At 39.5% G+C, this 20190-nt stretch overlaps 1 protein-coding gene across 2 annotated transcripts; it reads left to right on the top strand.

The window, feature by feature from the left end:
- Positions 1 to 2063: 2063 nt before the first annotated feature.
- Positions 2064 to 18656, top strand: epsti1 (epithelial stromal interaction 1). Of its 2 annotated transcripts, XM_007907179.2 has the most exons (13): positions 2064 to 2334; positions 4934 to 4992; positions 7470 to 7553; positions 7991 to 8064; positions 9469 to 9626; positions 10466 to 10559; positions 11046 to 11203; positions 12043 to 12136; positions 12623 to 12780; positions 13582 to 13675; positions 14738 to 14811; positions 15917 to 16104; positions 18294 to 18656. In XM_007907179.2, the coding sequence occupies exons 1-13, from the start codon at positions 2195 to 2197 to the stop codon at positions 18419 to 18421; spliced, it is 1503 nt and encodes a 500-aa protein (XP_007905370.2). In that variant the 5' UTR covers positions 2064 to 2194; the 3' UTR covers positions 18422 to 18656. The 2 variants fall into 2 exon arrangements, with proteins under 2 accessions (XP_007905370.2, XP_042190667.1); XM_042334733.1 differs by lacking the exons at positions 9469 to 9626; positions 10466 to 10559.
- Positions 18657 to 20190: the final 1534 nt, after the last annotated feature.

Here is a 20190-nt window from a genome sequence, read left to right as displayed (position 1 = left end):
ATATACAGCAAAGCAATTTGATACAGGAAGCACATTATGTGTACACAATGATGTGTTTACCAATAGAGGTAGAAAAATGATTTAGGTGGGGTTATAAATCAAGAACTAAAATCAAGTCTATATGAAATTACAATATCAATAAATCCAGTTATGTGCCAGCTTGAATTGATTGATGTTGGATTATAAGAAAGTAATCATAATTAAACACCCTCTAAAGGGAGGAGAATGAGCAAGTGTAACAAGCACTATCAAAATATTTTGTGGCATAGGTGTAGGTACCAAAATATACTTGCGTCAAAGCAATCTCCACAATATTTTTAGTGTCACTTGGCAATGCTCAGGCAACAGAAGATACTAAAGCTTGCTTACGTCACTTGCTTCATTTTTTTATAGAGACTATGACCTCAACCTGTATAATAAGTGAGTGCACTGCCAAGATAATAACCAACTAAAATGAATAACATTCAGACCTTGGTTGTTTCATTGTTGACATAAGTTATGAGTCTATTGTTGCAGTCAAGCTACTTAAACATCCAGTATATAGTAATTTATTTGCTGTATTATTAATTTTGTGACACAAAAATAAACATTTCAAACAAAAATGAATTGTTCCAAACACTTAATTCCTGGTCTTTCATTGCTATGCAGTTTGTTTTGGGATTTCAGAATACTATCCTCTAACTTTTCTATAACTTTCTTGTTCAACATGAAGCTCTCCCGTTTCCACTTTTTCTGTATTCCAGAGGTGGGCCACATCATTTACAATTAACTTCTGGTTGAAACTATTCCAGGCTCTGTTGTCTCAAGCAACTGGGAATGGGGAGCGGTAGTGGAGGTAATCGGAGTCTCCTTGAAGCTGAACTGCTTCTAACGTGATGTGCTTGGCAACAGAATGTCTGAATCGGGTCAATCTTCTGTGGCTGTCTCGCTGAGCCAGGAAGGTCTGCAGCACTGCTAATAATGGATGAGCTCGTCTGCAAGACATCGAGGGGCAGACACTGGCTTCCCATTCAGTTCCTATTAACCCTGTGAGTCAAATCCTTAATTGGGTACAATGGTCCTAGCTAGAAAAGCAGCTGAAGCTTGCCACACAGTGCTTTCAACTGCAAGCCATGCTGTTTTAGATGGTTAGATTCCAGCAGTACCCCAACGCACACAATGAGGTCCCCAAACCTTGGCTCTTGCCAACCTGCACCTAAGACTCTCTGGAATTAGGTAAGCAGGATGTGTGCCTCCAGGGAGAGAGTGCATATTCCATTCCAATCCAGATGGGGGAATTTCCACCTATAGGTGGGAGTCTGGCTTGGATCCACATAGTGATGTAGTCCTGTGCTTAGTGATTAGAGCACTAGGCTCGCACACGAGAGACCTGGGTTCAATTCCCGGCAGGGCGAAATGTTGGGCAAGTTTCCTTACTCCACATGCTTCTGTTTACCTAGCAGCAAATAGGAACCCAGTTGTTAGTCGATGGGTGGATTGCTTTTCCGGGTGTAATAATTCCTTCAAAAAAAATTGGTCACTTCAATCCACGACTGTTTGTGGGAGACTGCTGTACGCAATTGGCTGTCGCGTTTCGCACACAAAATACACAGTCAATTGACTTTACAGTATATTGGAGTCCTGTAGCCCAGTGGTTAGAGGACTCGCCTCTCGAGCAAGAGACCTGGGTTCGATTCCCGGCAGCGTAAAATCTTGGTCAAGTTTCCTTACTCCACATGCCTATAATAATCCCTCAAGAAAAAAAAACAATAACAAATTGGTCACTTCAATCCGCGACTGCGTGTGGGACACTGCTGTGCGCAATTTGGCTGCCGCATTTCACCCACAAATGTACAGTCAATTCACTTTACAATCTATTGTGTGAAGCGCTTTGAGACGTTGAAAAGTTGTGAAAAGCGCTACATCAAAATGCAAGGATTATTATTATTATAAAATGCTTTGAGACGTCTCAAAGACACGCTATATCGAATGCAAGGATTACTATTATTATTATGACATCCAGGAGGCGTTCATACTTGGCGTGTGTCCAAGTTCACAGATTAGGATCCGGCTGCAGTCACCTGGTCACATATTTGCCACATCACTCACAGACGGAGAGAGAGAGAGAGAGAGTACCTTAGTGACTTGGGAGGGACCTGACTGGTCACACAACTCCACAAAGTCAGCAACAGAGTCAGGTCCTACAGTGGAGGGAATGAATCGGAGATTCACTAACAACCCCATGAATCCAGAGCATCACCAGAGGCATCCAAGGGAGCAACGAGATGAAGTGGACGAGCTCAGCCAAGGTCAGGGCACGGGAACACCCCCAACACCTGGAGCCCAACCGCAACAGTAAGCACAGAACTTTTGTCCCAATATTATTGATGGCTGAATTGTACGTGGAGGTGACTTTTTTTTCAAAAAAAAAGAGTGTCAGGACCAGGGCAGTGCATGGGGATAATTAAGCCCTTCGTATCTTTCCACTTTGCATTCCTATTGCATTTTGCAGGAGACATCACCTTTATTGACGATTGTATGCATGTGTACATGTGTACATGTGTGTGCATGTATGCAATGCATGTTCTTAGGACGACATGAGAAGATAAAACACGAGAAAATGACATGCAAACACGCCCAGCCGATACTAACCTACTTAAGGTCTGTGACATTAAGTTACTATCAGTTTCGATTCCTAGAATATAGTGGGTTCGTTGGGGAAGTGTTTCAGGAGCGAGTTCAGCCTTATATATACATGGAAATCCCAAGTGTGAACGTTACTCTTATTACTCTTGTGTTCCTAGATTGAACCCATCTATTGATTCTGGGGCAGAAAGAGCTAAAGAAGAGGAAGCAGAAGAAGAATAGTACCAAATAACAGCAAAACGTTATTAAATAAATATTGTTCATCGTAAGAATGCCAAACGAAAATGATCCTTTCACAAAAAAAAAGACAAAAAAGTTGATCACAAGAAGGGGAAGTAACTAAATACAAATAAAGTCTCTGCAACTAAAATGAGAACACTTACAAGGCCAACCATTATTGTAATCCAATCATGTTGTTTAACAGTCAGGATATTATGCACTAAGTAAGGATATAGTGTATCAGTGTATTTAGTAGAATATACCCTGTGTTTTACACCATTCTAGATATCCATGGTGGTGGCTGCTAATCCTGTTACATAAATGTGATAAATGTACTGTACCTTTCATGGGCAAGTTAGGATGAAGATGAAAATCTTCAATTATCCACGCTTATTCTCCTTTGAATTGCTTTCATTTCTTACTTTGACATTAATGCAGTATTATTGAAACTCAACAGTTCTTTTTAATCTTGCCTTCTCCTGCTATGGTCCTGTGTGAGCATTTATATTGACACACTTTATCTCATACACTGTATTGACTGCAACTGTAATTTACCCCAACCCATCCCCCCACCCCAGTGTCTTGGGTACTTAAAATTAGACCCCGTGTTCTAACAGGTTTGAGAAAAATAAAGCCGGAGATCTCGCTTCCAGGTCGTCAGGTTACTGCTGATACCACTTCTGTCTTTGGAAGCAGGAAGACACCTGCTCCAATCGTGAGCGTTTCTGGTGCTAGAAACATTGGTGAGAGCAGCCATGGCTGACCCATTGGCTTCCTGTTAGTTGTACCCATGTGTAGGACTCCGGCCAAAGCCAGAGGTGTCCCACAACCTCAAACTCGTGTCTAGGGAGGCACTTTATAACAGTGTTACAGATATTGACAGCACGATGACTTAAGTGGTAGTGACAAGTTAAGTTAGGGTCGAGTTATCAGGAATTTACTGTAAATATAAAATTGTATTTGTGTCCCTGCAGCATTCCACATCATTAGGATCTCAGCTTTAATTGTTTTGATTGGGATTTTAAGGCGCCGGCTTTATAGTAGAGCATCATTGAGCTGCATGTCTGCTTGTTTGGATGAGGTTCCAATGTGAACATTTGGACGCAAACCTGAGATACCAGCAAAAATTGTGTATGTATGAAGATGTTCAGAATTTCTCAGATTCCAGCTATGTGATCCTGGCAACTTCCAGTGTATGTTCTAGGGGGATCTGTTTTGCCAATCACAAAGACAAGTCTTTGTACTTTAGTGTACAGTTTAGGGTTAAAAGCAGAGATGTTGTAAAGGTAAGAGAAAAAGATATAAAGTTAAGAGAGACTCAGAGATAGAAAAGTGCAGGCTCTGAGAGAGAGGAAAAATCCCTGTGAAGCGCTTTGAGACATTTTGATACAATATCAAATACAAATGTTATTAGTATCATTCTCTCTACTGTATTTCCTGATTCCAGACTCCAGCTGTTGAGACTTACCCAAGACACATGTGACATGAGGCATGTAGCAAATCATCACTCTGCTCTCCGCACCGTAGTGTTAATAGTATCTCAAGAGGGGAGGGAAATAAGCCTAGAAAATGTTAAAATTGTACTTAATGTGCTTGAAACAAAGAGCTTAGTGACAATATACACTCAGAACAATGATACGAAAATCATTCTTTCCCAATAAATAAAAATCATAAAAATAATCTACTCACTTACTCTATTGCTCATCTATGGAAACTGAAACACATCTGAAATGCATAATAAAACGGCCCATTAGTCAGCTTATATCTATACTTATTCTTGTTGAAGAATAAAGAGAAAAAGTGTATGGGAATGAAGCAGAGACAATAGGAACGTGTAGGTAACTAACATAGCGCAAGCTCAATGGCCCCCTGTGTTGACATGTTAGCATTGTTTTTTAAAGGATTTTTATATAAAAAACTTTGAATAAGGTAGCCCCTGTTTCTTGAAACCATGTTAATTTACATTTTTAACATTTATTTGTGTTTATATCCAAGTGAGTTGACAGTAATTGGCAACATTGTTTATAATTGTGGCATTGCTGCTATTCACAGAAGTGAAATGAGTTATTTTGATCTTTTCAAATTACAGTGTGGGAGGATATTCAATAACTGCACCAAATCAGAGCAGGAGAGATAAACTACAGGCAAGTAAGTATTTAAACATGAAAATGCTAATGGAATACGAAGAGAATAATAATAATAATAATAATCCTTGCATTTGATATAGCTTCTTATCACGTTTTCAAGACTTCTTAAAGTATATTTACAGAATATACTATAACGTGAACTGACTGTATTTTGTGGGCGAAATTGTGGATGAAAAAGATATATTTGGATGGCATGCTTTTATGTTTTGGGAGAGATGTTGAATGGATTGCTCTGTCTATGTTGTTTTCGCTGTTTTTACAAACCTATGTGGTAATGACACAGGATTATGGTAGACTGAGTTCCCACTCAGTTGTTCAAAAGTAATACACTGCTTTAATCCTTGCACTGCCAGCAGTTCTGAGGAACGTCCATCTCGCTACATATTCAGCTCATGTTGAAAACAATTTTAATTTTATGGTAGTAGCCTTATTAACGTGGCATTGGGGTTTAATTTTCAAATCAATATTTCTGAACAAATTTTTTAATTAAAAAATGTAACGAATTTCTTAAACAGCACATTCAAGGTTTCACAAATTCAAAACATACAACATGTTTCATGTTCATTATTATTATTCATTTCTCATTAAGAAATCTATTAACAAAGCCAATGCTAGTGTAAGAAAGTTTCAAAGATGAAATTACAATTACTTCCAAATGAATCTCAAAACAACATTTAAATAAACATTTTTTTAAACATTTTTCCTTTGTTTGTCTGGCTGCATTTTGTTTGCTCCTATTCTTTCTCTTTGGTTTAAACTGAACGTTACCTTTTCTCTACATAATCCACCATATCATATCATTTTTAATGACATTTTTGCTTTTTCTTAAAACAAGGTCTTTTTAAAGTAAGGTATTTTAAACCTTCCTTTTTTTATGGTCCCCACTGTATAAGGGCAAGCTTTTTTTAAAGTACAGTTTTAATTGTATGACAACAGGTTTGAAAAGTTGGTCTCTCAACAAACCAAAAATCCGCAATAGAGTAATTGACAAAGTTGTATTCCAAATGTGATCAAGTCTATTGTTTATGCATAAAAAATGCAGCCCAGTAAGGTCAGTAGTGGTGAGACATGTGCCAACCAATGAAGTGTAATAATCAATGATGGAAACATGCCAATTTTATCGTAACAATTTCAACTTATCCATCAGCACAAGCCAGGGTCGGGCAACTCGGTATTTTCATGAAGCAGTTCATAAGAACATAAGAACATAAGAATTAGGAGCAGGAGTAGGCTATTCGGCCCCTCGAGCCTGCCCCGCCATTCGATAAGATCGTGGCTGATCTTCTGACCTAACTCTAATTACCTGCCCTATCCCCATATCCCCTAATCCCTCTATTTTTTAAAATATATCAGTCTCGGCCTTGAAGATGTTCAAGGACTGAGCATCTACAGCCTTCTGGGGTAGTGAATTCCATAAATTCACTACCCTCTGAGTGAAGAAATGTTTCCTCAACTCTGTTCTAAAAGGCTGACCCTTAATTTTAAGACTGTGACCCCTGGTTATAGATTCTCCTACCAATGGAAACAGTGTCTACAGTGCCTACTTTATCCAGCCCTTTAAGAATCTTATATGTTTCATTAAGATCTCACCTAATTCTTCTGTAATCTAGAGAATATAGCCCTAGTTTATTCAGCCTATCCTCATAGGTCAGTCGCCTCATCCCAGGAACTAACCCAGTGAATCTATGCTGCACCCCCTCTAGGGCAAGTATGTCCTTTTTTAAATAAGGAGACCAAAACTGCACACAATACTCTAGGTGCGGTCTCACCAAGGCCCTATACAGTTGCAGCAAGACTTCCTTACTCTTGTACTTTAAACCTTTTCCAATGAACGCTAACATGCTGTTCTTTAAAAGAACGGCATTTTAAAAGTTCTTTAAAAGAAAAAGAAAGGTTCCTCTTAAGAGCAGGACATGGTTCTCAGAATGCTGAAGGCTCCGAACTGGTGAAGGTGGAGAGAGCATGTGTTCCTCCAGGTGGAGTGGAGTACGCTGGGTTTGCCCTGACAGCTTTGGCAAGACAGTGTAATACATCGTTCAGTGTGTCAGAGCCTGGAGACTTCCAATCTGACATTTTACCTTCAAGAATGATACACCATTCAACAAGCAGTGTGAGCTTTTCTTCCCTAAATGATTGAATATTTATATCAATTGGGTAGAGCTCCAAGCAAATTATGACAATCTAGGATGTGAGTTGATGTTAATAGTAGCAATAGGCTTTTGTCTCGGGTGGAGCTAGAAGGAAAATTTTGTTACCATAGAGAATAGAGAATTACACTGTCTTGCCAAAGCTGTCAGGGCAAACCCAGTGTATTCCACTCCACCTGGAGGAACACATGCTCTCTCCACCTTCGACAGCAGTCGTCCCACATTACTCAGCTAGTAATCTGTATCTGGACCTGGGTGCTAGATGTTACATACATTTTTTTAGTATATTCGTTCTGTACTACACTTAATAGTCACTGTTTTTATTTAATAGCTGCAAACAAAGAACTGGAAGATCTGGAAAAATGGAAGGAAGAACACAGATATGGGCCAATCAACCTGACTCCCATAGAGCTAGGTATGATTCACTGACAACAACTTTCATTTATATAGCTCCCTTCATGTAACATAACGTTTCAGAGTGCTTTACAATGACAACTACCACATGTTGACTGTATTTATACTGCGTACTTTGCATTCTCTAAACCTCCCGATGACAAATGGTTCACAAGACCAGCACCACGTATGCAAATAGTGCTGCATAGCTACACCTTGAACTGTTTATGCTTTAATAGCTTCAAAAGCCAAGCGTTCTATCTGGCTAGAGAGGACGGTAGGACAGACGATAAATTACTCTCCAAACAAAAGCACTCAAAGTAAGGTGATCATGGGATTGAATATTTTATTTGTGCAGCACAAAGAATGGCTTTATAATTTCACACCATCTCAGGTTATGTTATCTTCCTTACTCCTTCCAAGTACCTAATCTTTAGTAACTCATATTCTTTCTTTAAGGTGGATCCATTTCACAGACTGAAGCAAGGCAACAACAGCAAAGGAAACAACAACTGTCTAAGTATCAGCAGAGAGTTAGTATCCAGATATTATACTTCATAGTATAAATTTGGCCTTCATTCAACATTAGTCCCTTTAAAAATGACTGAAACCCCAAGAAATTTTAAGGCAATATTTTTTAATATTAAGGAGACCATAGAACCAAAGAAATTTATGGCACAGTAGAAAGTTATTCAATCAACTGTATTAATTAAGTGTCTGCTCCTCCAATGAAGCAATCTGTCCTGATCCCAATTCCCTTTTAAATGCCCCCCAATCGATTCTGCTTCAATAGATACCTTCTGGGAGAAAAAAATCTTCCTAACGCCCCCTTTCACTCTCCTGGTTAGTTTAGATTCCTCATCATTATCTGCTTTCTATATACACCATGCAGCAGTGAATTCACAGCTTATCCACATTTTTCTAAGACGTTTTCTTAAAGATTGACTGCATGTTAAAAGGCTGCTTTAATGACTTCTTAATGATATTTTAGTGGTTGCCCCTTAGCTATGTTCTCAACAAAACCCAAGATTAGATATTTTTTCTTCATTACACATAAGGCATATCACCTAATATGAAATAAAGCACATTATTTGACTGGTGACTAGTGAAAAAACATAGAAATTTATGGCACAATTGGAGTTTGTTCAACCATTATATTCATGTTAGTGTCTGCTCCTCCAATGAAGCCATCTATCCTAATCCCAATTCCCTTTTCTTTCCCATACTCTACACCTCCACAACATATGCTTATCTGATTCCCTTTTAAATGCTCCAATTGATTCTGCTCCAACAGTCACCATGGGCAAATCAAGGTAAAAATCAAAGATGTTCTGGATGAGGAAAATTGCTGGTGCTTGTAAACAATTTAGGTTCCACGGATATAAATGGTGGGGAAAATCAGTACTCAAGATAATAAATGTAGTCAAAAGCACTGTTTGGACAAAATTGCCATGACAACCACCTCCCCATATAAATCCGACATAAGACTCATGAACTCACGACAAATCATGCTGGAGATGGTTTTACTCTTGCTGTATAAATGATCAAATGCAAGGATTTTTAACTCTTCGTGATGCACGTTGATTCACCCTCTGCTCAACATATCCTTTAACAATCTCTTGAGTGGTCCAGTGAACTTTAAGGGGATGTTTTTAATAAGAATAGAGTCAACCGCCTGACCACCTCTTTAACAACATTAAAAACTAACACTAAACATTGCACAGTAAACTTTCCTCAGCTCATGAAGAGGGATTTGGAGCAGAAATGACAGTAGAAACCCATTATAGCGAATAACCCATGTTCACTTATAGGGGTGTGGAACTGACACTTACTTGCTTGTTAAAGATACCACATGTGTGCTTCAGCCAGAAGCAACAATAACAACAACAAATTACATTTGTATTGCGTAATTTGACTTCCTACACTTGTTTTACCAGGCTAAGAAAGAAGAATATGACAGGAAGAAGAGAGAACAGGAAGAAGCTGAACTCCAGAAAATGAAAGCGATTCAGAGGGAAAAGGCTAATAAACTTGAAGAAACCAGGAGACAGCAACAAGAGCAGAGGAAAGCTCAGCTACAAACAAACCACTATCAGTAAGTTTATAATCTAGAGAATAATCTAAGAATAATCATTTAATAATCATACGAATGTCATTTCTTCATGTTCTGTATGCACAGTATCCCACAAGAATATTGAGAGAACATTGTCACCGTGCTGTTGCCCACAAATCTCACACATAGAACGATGGTTGCACCACTTGGAGATGCAGGGCTTGATTAGCAGCTACTTACCTCTCTGTGTACCAGTTAAGGTACATACCAAGCCCTCAATATATAAATGTGTGTTCATGAATCCAGACCCCAGACAACACGTTTCTGTAGCTCTCATCCCAAGCCTCAGGCTCTCCTCATCGGCTATTCAAAGGACATCTGTATTCAGTGTAGTGGGAGGACCTTTACAGAACAGCATGTAACGTGCCAGCCTCCTTGATGTTCTAGAGTTTGAAGTCCAATGCCACGTATCAGGTTTACCCAACACCAACTGTTTAATCCAGGATCTCGTGTGGGGTTTTGAAGAATTAAATAACAAAAATCTTGAAAGGAAAATTATTTCAGCCAATTCAAGACAGAATTAACAACAGCAACAATTTGCATTTATATAGCACCCTTCACATGAGGTAGCCCCCTGGAGCGCTATTTGACCAAAGTTTTACCAAGCTATTAAGTAGCTATTCGACCAAAAATTGATTGAGGGTTCATGAAAGATATTTTCCTTTGGTCCTGGCCAGATGGATTGCAATGTCCATTTCCAGTCCTGTGCATTTCTAGGCTATTGTATAATGGGAGTTTGCCCAGTGACTGAGTTGCTTGTGTTGTTTGTATGTGACTATTGAAGTAATAGTTTTCACCTCCATTGTCTAATGTCTTTGCAGCACCAACCAGCAGTTCTTTCAGAGGATGGACCCAAACAGATATTCTGCAAATTCATATCCAACTTACAGCTCCCCACAGCCATCTGCTTCATGGGTAAGAACTGCAGACAGAAAAACACAGAGTCCACGAACTAAGATTCATCATCTATAGGGAAGCAAACTCAGTCAGTCTGCCCCTGAGGGCATCACTGCTCGCCAGCACCTCCGCATCCACCGGGCATGGAGGCAGAAAGCATGATGTAAAGTAATAATAATAATCTTTTCATTTGATATAGCGGCTTATCACGTCTTCCAGACGTCTCAGAGCACTTCACAGAATATATTGTAAAGTGAATTGACTGTATATTTTGTCGGCGAAAATGTTGCTGTATAAACATAAATCGTATTGTAAATTGCTTTGTATATCCAATATTCCACTCAAGCAGTTTGGTTCTAGAAATCCTCGTCGATGCAGTCAGAAATGGGAACTCATTTAATGGGAAGTAAACCTGAAGCAATGTCACATTTGGAGAACTTGTTAAAGGTGCCATATGTGTACTTCAGCCAGATGCAGTTTGACTTCCTACACTTGTTTTACCAGGCTAAGAAAGAAGAATATGACAGAAAAAGGAGAGAACAGGAAGAAGCTGATCTCCAGAAAATGAAAGCGATTCAGAGGGAAAAGGCTAATAAACTTGAAGAAACCAGGAGGCAGCAGGAAGAGCAGAGGAAAGCTCAGCTACAAACAAGCCACTATCAGTAAGTTTGTAATCTAGAGAATAATCTAAGAATAATCATTTAATAATCATACGAATGTCATTTCTTCATGTTCTGCGTGCGCAGCATCCCACAAGAATATTGAAAGAGTATTGTCACCGTGCTGTTGTCCACAACTCCCACATATAGAACGATGGTTGCACCACTTGGAGATGCAGGGCTTGATTAGCAGCTACTTACTTCTTTGTATACCAGTAAAGGTACATACCAAGCCCAAGTGTTCATGAATCCAGACTCCAGGCAACACGTTTCTGTAACTCCCATCCTAAGCCTCAGGATCTCCTCACCGGTTATTCAAAGGACATCTGTCTTCAGCGTAGTGGGAGCACCTTTACAGAACAGCATGTAACGTGCCAGCCTCCTTGACATTCTAGAGATTGAAGTCCAATGCCACGTATTAGGTTTACTCAACACCAACTGCTTAATCTAGGATCTCATGTGAGGGGCTTTGAAGAATTAAAGAAGATTAAAGAACAAAAATCTTGAAAGGACAAATTATTTCAGCCAATTCAAGACAGAATTAACAACAGCAACAATTTGCATTTATATAGCACCCTTCACATGAGGTAGCCCCCTGGAGCGCTATTTGACCAATGTTTTACCAAGCTATTAAGTAGCTATTTGACCAAAAATTGATTGAGGGTTCATGAAAGATATTTTCCTTTGGTCCTGACCAGATGGATTGCAATGTCCATTTCCAGTCCTGTGCATTTCTAGGCTATTGTATAATGGGAGTTTGCCCAGTGACTGAGTTGCTTGTGTTTTTTGTATGTGACTATTGAAGTAATAGTTTTCACCTCCATTGTCTAATGTCTTTGCAGCACCAACCAGCAGTTCTTTCAGAGGATGGACCCAAACAGATATTCCGCAAATTCATATCCAACTTACAGCTCTCCACAGCCATCTGCTTCATGGGTAAGAACTGCAGACAGAAAAACACAGAGTCCACGAACTAAGATTCATCATCTATAGGGAAGCAAACTCAGTCAGTCTGCCCCTGAGGGCATCACTGCTCGCCAGCACCTCCGCATCCACCGGGCATGGAGGCAGAAAGCATGATGTAAAGTAATAATAATAATCTTTTCATTTGATATAGCGGCTTATCACGTCTTCCAGACGTCTCAGAGCACTTCACAGAATATATTGTAAAGTGAATTGACTGTATATTTTGTCGGCGAAAATGTTGCTGTATAAACATAAATCGTATTGTAAATTGCTTTGTATATCCAATATTCCACTCAAGCAGTTTGGTTCTAGAAATCCTCGTCGATGCAGTCAGAAATGGGAACTCATTTAATGGGAAGTAAACCTGAAGCAATGTCACATTTGGAGAACTTGTTAAAGGTGCCATATGTGTACTTCAGCCAGATGCAGTTTGACTTCCTACACTTGTTTTACCAGGCTAAGAAAGAAGAATATGACAGAAAAAGGAGAGAACAGGAAGAAGCTGATCTCCAGAAAATGAAAGCGATTCAGAGGGAAAAGGCTAATAAACTTGAAGAAACCAGGAGGCAGCAGGAAGAGCAGAGGAAAGCTCAGCTACAAACAAGCCACTATCAGTAAGTTTGTAATCTAATGTCATTTCTTCATGTTCTGCGTGCGCAGCATCCCACAAGAATATTGAAAGAGTATTGTCACCGTGCTGTTGTCCACAACTCCCACATATAGAACGATGGTTGCACCACTTGGAGATGCAGGGCTTGATTAGCAGCTACTTACTTCTTTGTATACCAGTAAAGGTACATACCAAGCCCAAGTGTTCATGAATCCAGACTCCAGGCAACACGTTTCTGTAACTCCCATCCTAAGCCTCAGGATCTCCTCACCGGTTATTCAAAGGACATCTGTCTTCAGCGTAGTGGGAGCACCTTTACAGAACAGCATGTAACGTGCCAGCCTCCTTGACATTCTAGAGATTGAAGTCCAATGCCACGTATTAGGTTTACTCAACACCAACTGCTTAATCTAGGATCTCATGTGAGGGGCTTTGAAGAATTAAAGAAGATTAAAGAACAAAAATCTTGAAAGGACAAATTATTTCAGCCAATTCAAGACAGAATTAACAACAGCAACAATTTGCATTTATATAGCACCCTTCACATGAGGTAGCCCCCTGGAGCGCTATTTGACCAATGTTTTACCAAGCTATTAAGTAGCTATTTGACCAAAAATTGATTGAGGGTTCATGAAAGATATTTTCCTTTGGTCCTGACCAGATGGATTGCAATGTCCATTTCCAGTCCTGTGCATTTCTAGGCTATTGTATAATGGGAGTTTGCCCAGTGACTGAGTTGCTTGTGTTTTTTGTATGTGACTATTGAAGTAATAGTTTTCACCTCCATTGTCTAATGTCTTTGCAGCACCAACCAGCAGTTCTTTCAGAGGATGGACCCAAACAGATATTCCGCAAATTCATATCCAACTTACAGCTCTCCACAGCCATCTGCTTCATGGGTAAGAACTGCAGAAAGAATAATAATAATCCTTGCATTTTATACAGCACCTTATCATGTCGGATGAATTTAAAGTAGATTGACTGTGTATTTTGTGAGCGATAAGTGACAACCAGTGGCGCACAGCAATGTCCCACAAACAGCCATGGAGCCAATGACCAAACGGTTGCCACAAACTGAGATTCAACATCTATAGATAAGCGATCGGCCTTACGTTTTTAGTTGCTGAAATGCTTTCTCATTTAGTTATTCTGAACATCTGTATTGGGAGGAAACGTCCCCTAGCTATATGAAGCGTGCAGACTATCTCTGCCAGTACAGCTTAGTTTTGACAATGATATTCTTAAATTAGCCACTAGTGGGCGAAAGAAAGCAGCAAGGAAGGGAGAATTTGACATAGCTCCTGTTCCGATCAAATTGTCTTACAACATGAGTTACTTTAAAGTGCAGTGACTTTTGTTACACGGGCAAACAGATGCAGTAGCTAATCTGCTGTCACAACACTCCACAAATGGCAATCAGGAGAATGGACAATTTTAATCTCTTCTGGTGAATTTGAATGAGGGACAAATAATGACACTAGGCGAAACTGCTCTACTATGACACTGAATCACTGCTATTCCTGTACCTTCTTGTTGAGAACCATTATTTTGTACTTTCCCCGTATATTTTCTTATTTCTTCATGTTTAAATAATGACTATAGTCATTATAATGATAATGACTATAATTTAATGGCACCAACCAGCAAGGTGCCACTAAAAACCTTGAGATAATTGACTAAAAAAGATTAGAGATCTTTCTTTATTTTTCTTTATTCTTTATTATTATTTTTTTTTAACCTTTGTTTTATTTCTTCTTTTTCGTTATTTATATTTCTCCCTTTCCTGTTGTTCCCGTCCATGTGGAATTGATGGTGCAATAAAATAATGTTAATAATGAAATGGTATTTTTGGCATCTTACATTCCCTTTTATCACCTGTTCAAACAGATTTGATTGAATACGATTGTGAGTGAATTACAGTGCATTGCAGTACTGACATTAGATTTACTTTTATTTCCAAGAATGATCTCCTGGAAGGAAAGGAGTCTGAGATGGAAGAAGAAAGACAAAAACAACTTAAAGAAGACCACAGGAGGTAGGGATTCATATACGTTGAGAAAATTAAATTGTCTCCAACATTTGCAGTGGCGAGGCAGGAAAAGCGCTCAAACATTAAAAAAGTGTGTTGGGTGTAAAATGATTTGCATTCAGTATATCATACTACATGTATGATATACCGACTTGTAAGAACTCTGCTCTGAGGCAGTCTAGGGTCAGAGCTGAGTTCTCACGAGTCTGTGTGACTTACATGGGGTTCTCTACATGGGATGCATCCAAGTAGTTCTGTTCCTGGCACTCACAACATTTATGCTGCCTTTTCCAGCTATTTTAACCTCAATGTAGAAAGTCAAGCTATATAGTGCTCTGGTCAGACTGCAGTTAGAGTACTGCATACAATTCTGGTCACTGTGACATAGTCCAGGTTCAAGAGGCAGTGCAGAAAGGAGACCAGCGATGATGATCCCCAGTGTTAGAGGAATGAGCCATGAGCAACGATTAGACAAGCTAGGGAACTTCAGTCTTGAGAGACGACATCTCAGAGGGAACCTCATAGAAGTGTATAAAATGGGTTGGAAAAAATAAATCCAGTTCAATACCTTAGGATGTATCAAGACAGTAGAACAAGAGGAACAGGTTTAGAGTTGTAAAGGGCAATTTCAAGAGAGATACCTAGAAGTCTTTTTTTATTCAGAGAGTAATTAATAACTGGAACAGATTGCCAGGAAGAGTGTTTGAGGCCAGGATACAGTACTCATCTAAAAAGCAGCTTGATGCTGTGATTGGGAGGACATTAGAGTGGATATTCTGGAAGGATGAAATCAGATGGGCCAAAGAGCCTTCTTCTTCCGAAATAATCTTGTTTCATCTTGTGGTTAACTTGTGCCAGGTGATTCCCTGGTTTCCATGTATTTTTACAGCTAATTTTTTTGATCCATGAAAAATATTTGTTAAGTAAGTCAGTACATAAACCTATTTTAATAAAGAATATTAATGGATGCCTTGTGGTTATTTATAACCAGTACACTTTAAGCTTGTGCTTTCCATGCTGTATAAACAAAACTTTAGAAGCCATGATTAGCGCTGATGACAGACACTGTTGTTTTGCCTTATTTTTTGTGCAATTATTTTCTCCTCCGGAGGAAAAACAACACTTTTCTGGACAAGTTGGAAATGAGGAGCCAAATGGGTGAGAATTCCCCCAGCTCCTCACTCGGATTACCTGCCAACAATGATTTGTCTGAACATGATACCACACTGAGGCCTGAGGTTGCACATAACTTGTACAGTGATTGGGAGGATCAGACATACTGTGTTAATAGTACTGAAGGTAAGTTACTTTCACGTTGTGTTTACCTTGCAAAATAATTAGTTCAAGCCAGTTTTCACTTAATTCAAGGCACTGATCCCAGCATGAAAAGAATGGTGCAAAATCCCACATCCGGTGGTTTCTTCTTCCCTATGTGTGACTTTTGTTTGCTGCCTGCAGCCTTTCCTTATTCAATGGCAAGCTACGCAGTTTTAGTTGGTTAAACTTCAGAAGTACCACAAGCCAGCCTCCTCCTAGGCTCTTGTCAGCCTGTGCCTAATACTCTCTGGTATTAAGTAAGAAGGGTGCACTCCTCCACAGAGAGAGTGCATATTTCATGCCATACACAGGCACATTTCTTTCTCAGTGATATACGTCTGTGGAATTCTCAGCCCAGTTTGGATGCTGTTAAGCATGTTCTTGGCTGTTTGTGGGATTAGCAGCTAGTTTTGCCTAGAAAATACATAGTCACTACATGTTACAGTAAATCCCTGAAAGGGCTTTTGGACATCTTCCTAATGTGAACGGTGCTATTTCAGATACTATTATTATTATAAGTTTAACACCATCACTTACAGCTATTTATTATTTCAGTAAATATGTTTCAAACTCTTCTACAAGGTCAAAACATGTAGACTTGGAAAGCATTTACAATGGATTGCATTTTCGTAAAAGAGTAAAAAATGTTTTTCCAGTGTTATTTATAAATTTGGCTCTGTACATAGTCACATTTTGAGGTACAATTAAAACTATATTCTTATCTCTGCTGAGGCCAGCCACATCCCACAAGAGAAGTGTAGGCTTTGATACTTGATACTGGGAGCTTGTACACCTAGCAACTGTCCTGATAAGGAAGCTAAAAATGTCAATTTGTAATTAGTGGTCTACATTGACAACTGGAGAGAATGTCAGCGTTGAGAATTGAATAAAGCACAAATTAAATCCAACATGAGTTGTCCCGAGAGTCTCAGAGGTTTCAGAAGGGCCCCTGTACGGACAGCCTAAAACTGCTAGCCTGGAATCCGAGGCAAAAGCTACAACAAGGAAAGATTTGTAAACATTCATGCATCACTTGGAATCTGCAAGCCACCACTTTGAGTGATGATAGAAACATAATATGACTTGCTGTGTAGTCATGGTAATAATAATTGACAGGAAAGATAATGATCAAAAATCCTGTATCGAGTATTGCTATGAGGGAAATTGATTGGTTGCAACTTTGCCAAATATGATTTGAGTGTGGTTGAATCCTGAAAACAGGAATCCAAGTATAGTTTGCGCTCCACTGTCATAATCAGTAATCTTTGCATTTGAGATAATAATAATAATCCTTGCATCTTCTAGACGTCTCAAAGCACTTCACAGAATATACTGTAAAGTGAATTGACCGTATATTTGTGGGCGAAACATGGCAGCCAATTGCGCACAGCAGTGTCCCACAAAAAGTCGTAGATTAAAAATGACCAATTTATTATTGTTTTCTTTGGAGGGATTATTATTAGGCATGTGGAGTAAGAAAACTTGCCTAAGGTTTCGCCCTGCCTGGAATTGAACCCAGGTCTCTCGCTTGCAAAGCGAGTGCTCTAACCACTGAGCTACTGAGATAGCAACTTATGACATTGTCAAAATGTCTCAAAGTGCTTCACAGGATTTTAAAATGTAGTGACTGCGTATTTTGTACCTTGGATTTATGTAGTGGCTTTCATGTAAAAACAAATGTCTTGAAGAGCTTTACAAAAAGTATTGATTAGAAATGGTGCTCGTCTGGCATAGCCTATTTCCATGCCATATCACACGAACAACAATAAGATGAGCAGTGAATTAATTGAAAATTTAGGGGCAAATTTGAATTAGGAGACAAAGCTTTTAGTTTCAAATAAAAATCAAGACTAATTTACAGAATAATAATTCTATAGATAGATATGTGAGGAGGACAAATTTGCAGGGCTATGGGGAGAGCGCGGGGAAATGGGATTAATTTGGACAGCTCTTTCAAAATACGAAACGGATATGAAAGAGGCGGAATGGCCTCTTTCCTTGATGTATAATTCTATGATTTCATGATGCTAATTGCGACAGCCAGCCCAGGTATTCATATTCCTTGGTGATCAATAACAACTGACATTAAAACCAATTGACTTGCAGTTGCAAGGTATACCATGGAAATATTCGAATTGTGACAATAATACGTTACTGTCTCTATGCCACAGATGAAGACTACCAGTGGAGTTTGATGAAGCTGCAGGCCTCCTTTCCTCACTATGAAAAAGACGTGCTTGAAACTCTTTTGAAAGAATGCAATGGAGACCTTGAAAATGTCACTCAACTGCTTCTGTAAAGGAACTGGAATGAATAAGAATTACTTGGGCTCATATTTTTGGTGCTCCAGACTCTTTGTTGTGGAAATTCTTATTCTGATTTGATTTCTTAGTTAAGGCAACAGCTTTGTAAACTTAGAATGACATAAAGATTTGGTGCAGATACCGACTGACCTTTGGCATTTCTCATATGCAGAGCGGTAAGAAAAACAGACCATTTTAATTTGATGGATATCTCCTGGCCAACAATTCCCCACAAATAAAATTGGTCACTCACTTCCATGGCTGTTTGTGGGACATTGCTGTGCACAACTGGCTGCTGCATTTTGCCAACAAAATACACAGTCAATCCACTTTACAGCATATCCTGTGAAGGACTTTGAGATGTCTCAACAATGTGATAAGTTGCTATATCAAATGCAGGGATTGTTATTACTATCTCATCCAAAGCTGCCTCCTGTTTGTCTTGTCTTATTTTATTTTTTCTATCAAACATACAATTATCTTGATCCTTATAATGTTTTTACACTTTCTAAATTCCAATAGTTTATTGAGTCACAAAAAAGCAAGTTGTATGCAAATTCAAATAGTTTTACAGAATATATAAATCAATAAAGTGTTTATTAAAGCTGTACATCTGAGAATGCAAGTCCAAAGTATTCAATGAAGTAATTGCATTACTTATTCTACAAATAACGAAAGATACATCAGACAGGTTGAAAATGGATGATATGTCTTAGTGTTCATCTTATTTCTTGTTTATTCACAATTTAATGCCTGGAGTACTCTGATCCTGGTGTTGGGAGAATGAATGAGCATTTGATATATCGATACATTCCTTGATAGGGTACTTGGTGGTCTATCAAATAACTGATTTGTGTTCTGTAATATGGCCTGTGAAAGGATTGGTTTGACTGACTGACATGTTTATCACCTCAAGGCTGGACTATGGGAACTCTCTCCTCGCCGGCCTTCCCGGCACCTCCCTCCACAAGCTGCAGGTCATTCAAAACTCTGCAGCTCGTGTACTGTCCCGCACCAGGCTTCGCGACCACATCACTCCCACCCTCGCTCGCCTCCACTGGCTCCCCATCCCCCATCCTCATCCTCACCTTCAAGGCCATGTATGGCCTTGCTCCCTCCTACCTCTCCGATCTACTATCCCCCTACTTACCTGCCCGTACCCTCCGTTCCTCTGGCTCCAGTCTGCTCCACAACCCCCGCCCTAACTGCCCTGTAATCGGTGGCCGGGCTTTCAGCCTTTCAGCCCCTAGGCTCTGGAACTCCATCCCCCAGTACCTTCGCCGCCTCCTCCCTTTCCTCCTTCAAGGTCGGTCTCAAGACCTTTCTCTTCGACCGTGCCTTCAGCTCCCCTCCAGCCTCCTCACTCCCTCCCTTCCCTCCCCCTGACCATTCCCCCCTGCTCGGGTTCCGACCCAACTGTCCAGCGCCTTGGGACATCCTCCCGATGTGAAAGGCGCTCTATAAATGAAATCTTGTTGTTGTTGTTGTTCTGTTAAAGTTCTGGATTGCACAGTGTAACATGGTCTATTAAAGTCCTGGCTTTAAATGTCAAAGGAGCTTTTTCCATTACATGCTTCTGTGTAGCTCATTATCTCATTAGGACATTAACAGGTAACAATGAATATATTCAAATAAAGTTTCTGTTACAAAATAAATCCAATCTTCTAGCAACATTTTTAAGGATATTTCTTGTCTTAAATTATTAAAATGATCTTCTAGATTGACCTTCAGCTAAGCTTCACAAGAATATTTCATTTGACTGTCT

This window comes from Callorhinchus milii, unplaced genomic scaffold (assembly GCF_018977255.1).
Source record: "Callorhinchus milii isolate IMCB2004 unplaced genomic scaffold, IMCB_Cmil_1.0 Scaffold4, whole genome shotgun sequence".
In the NCBI taxonomy this organism is placed as follows: domain Eukaryota; kingdom Metazoa; phylum Chordata; class Chondrichthyes; order Chimaeriformes; family Callorhinchidae; genus Callorhinchus; species Callorhinchus milii.
This window is presented reverse-complemented; position numbering and strand designations above follow the sequence as displayed.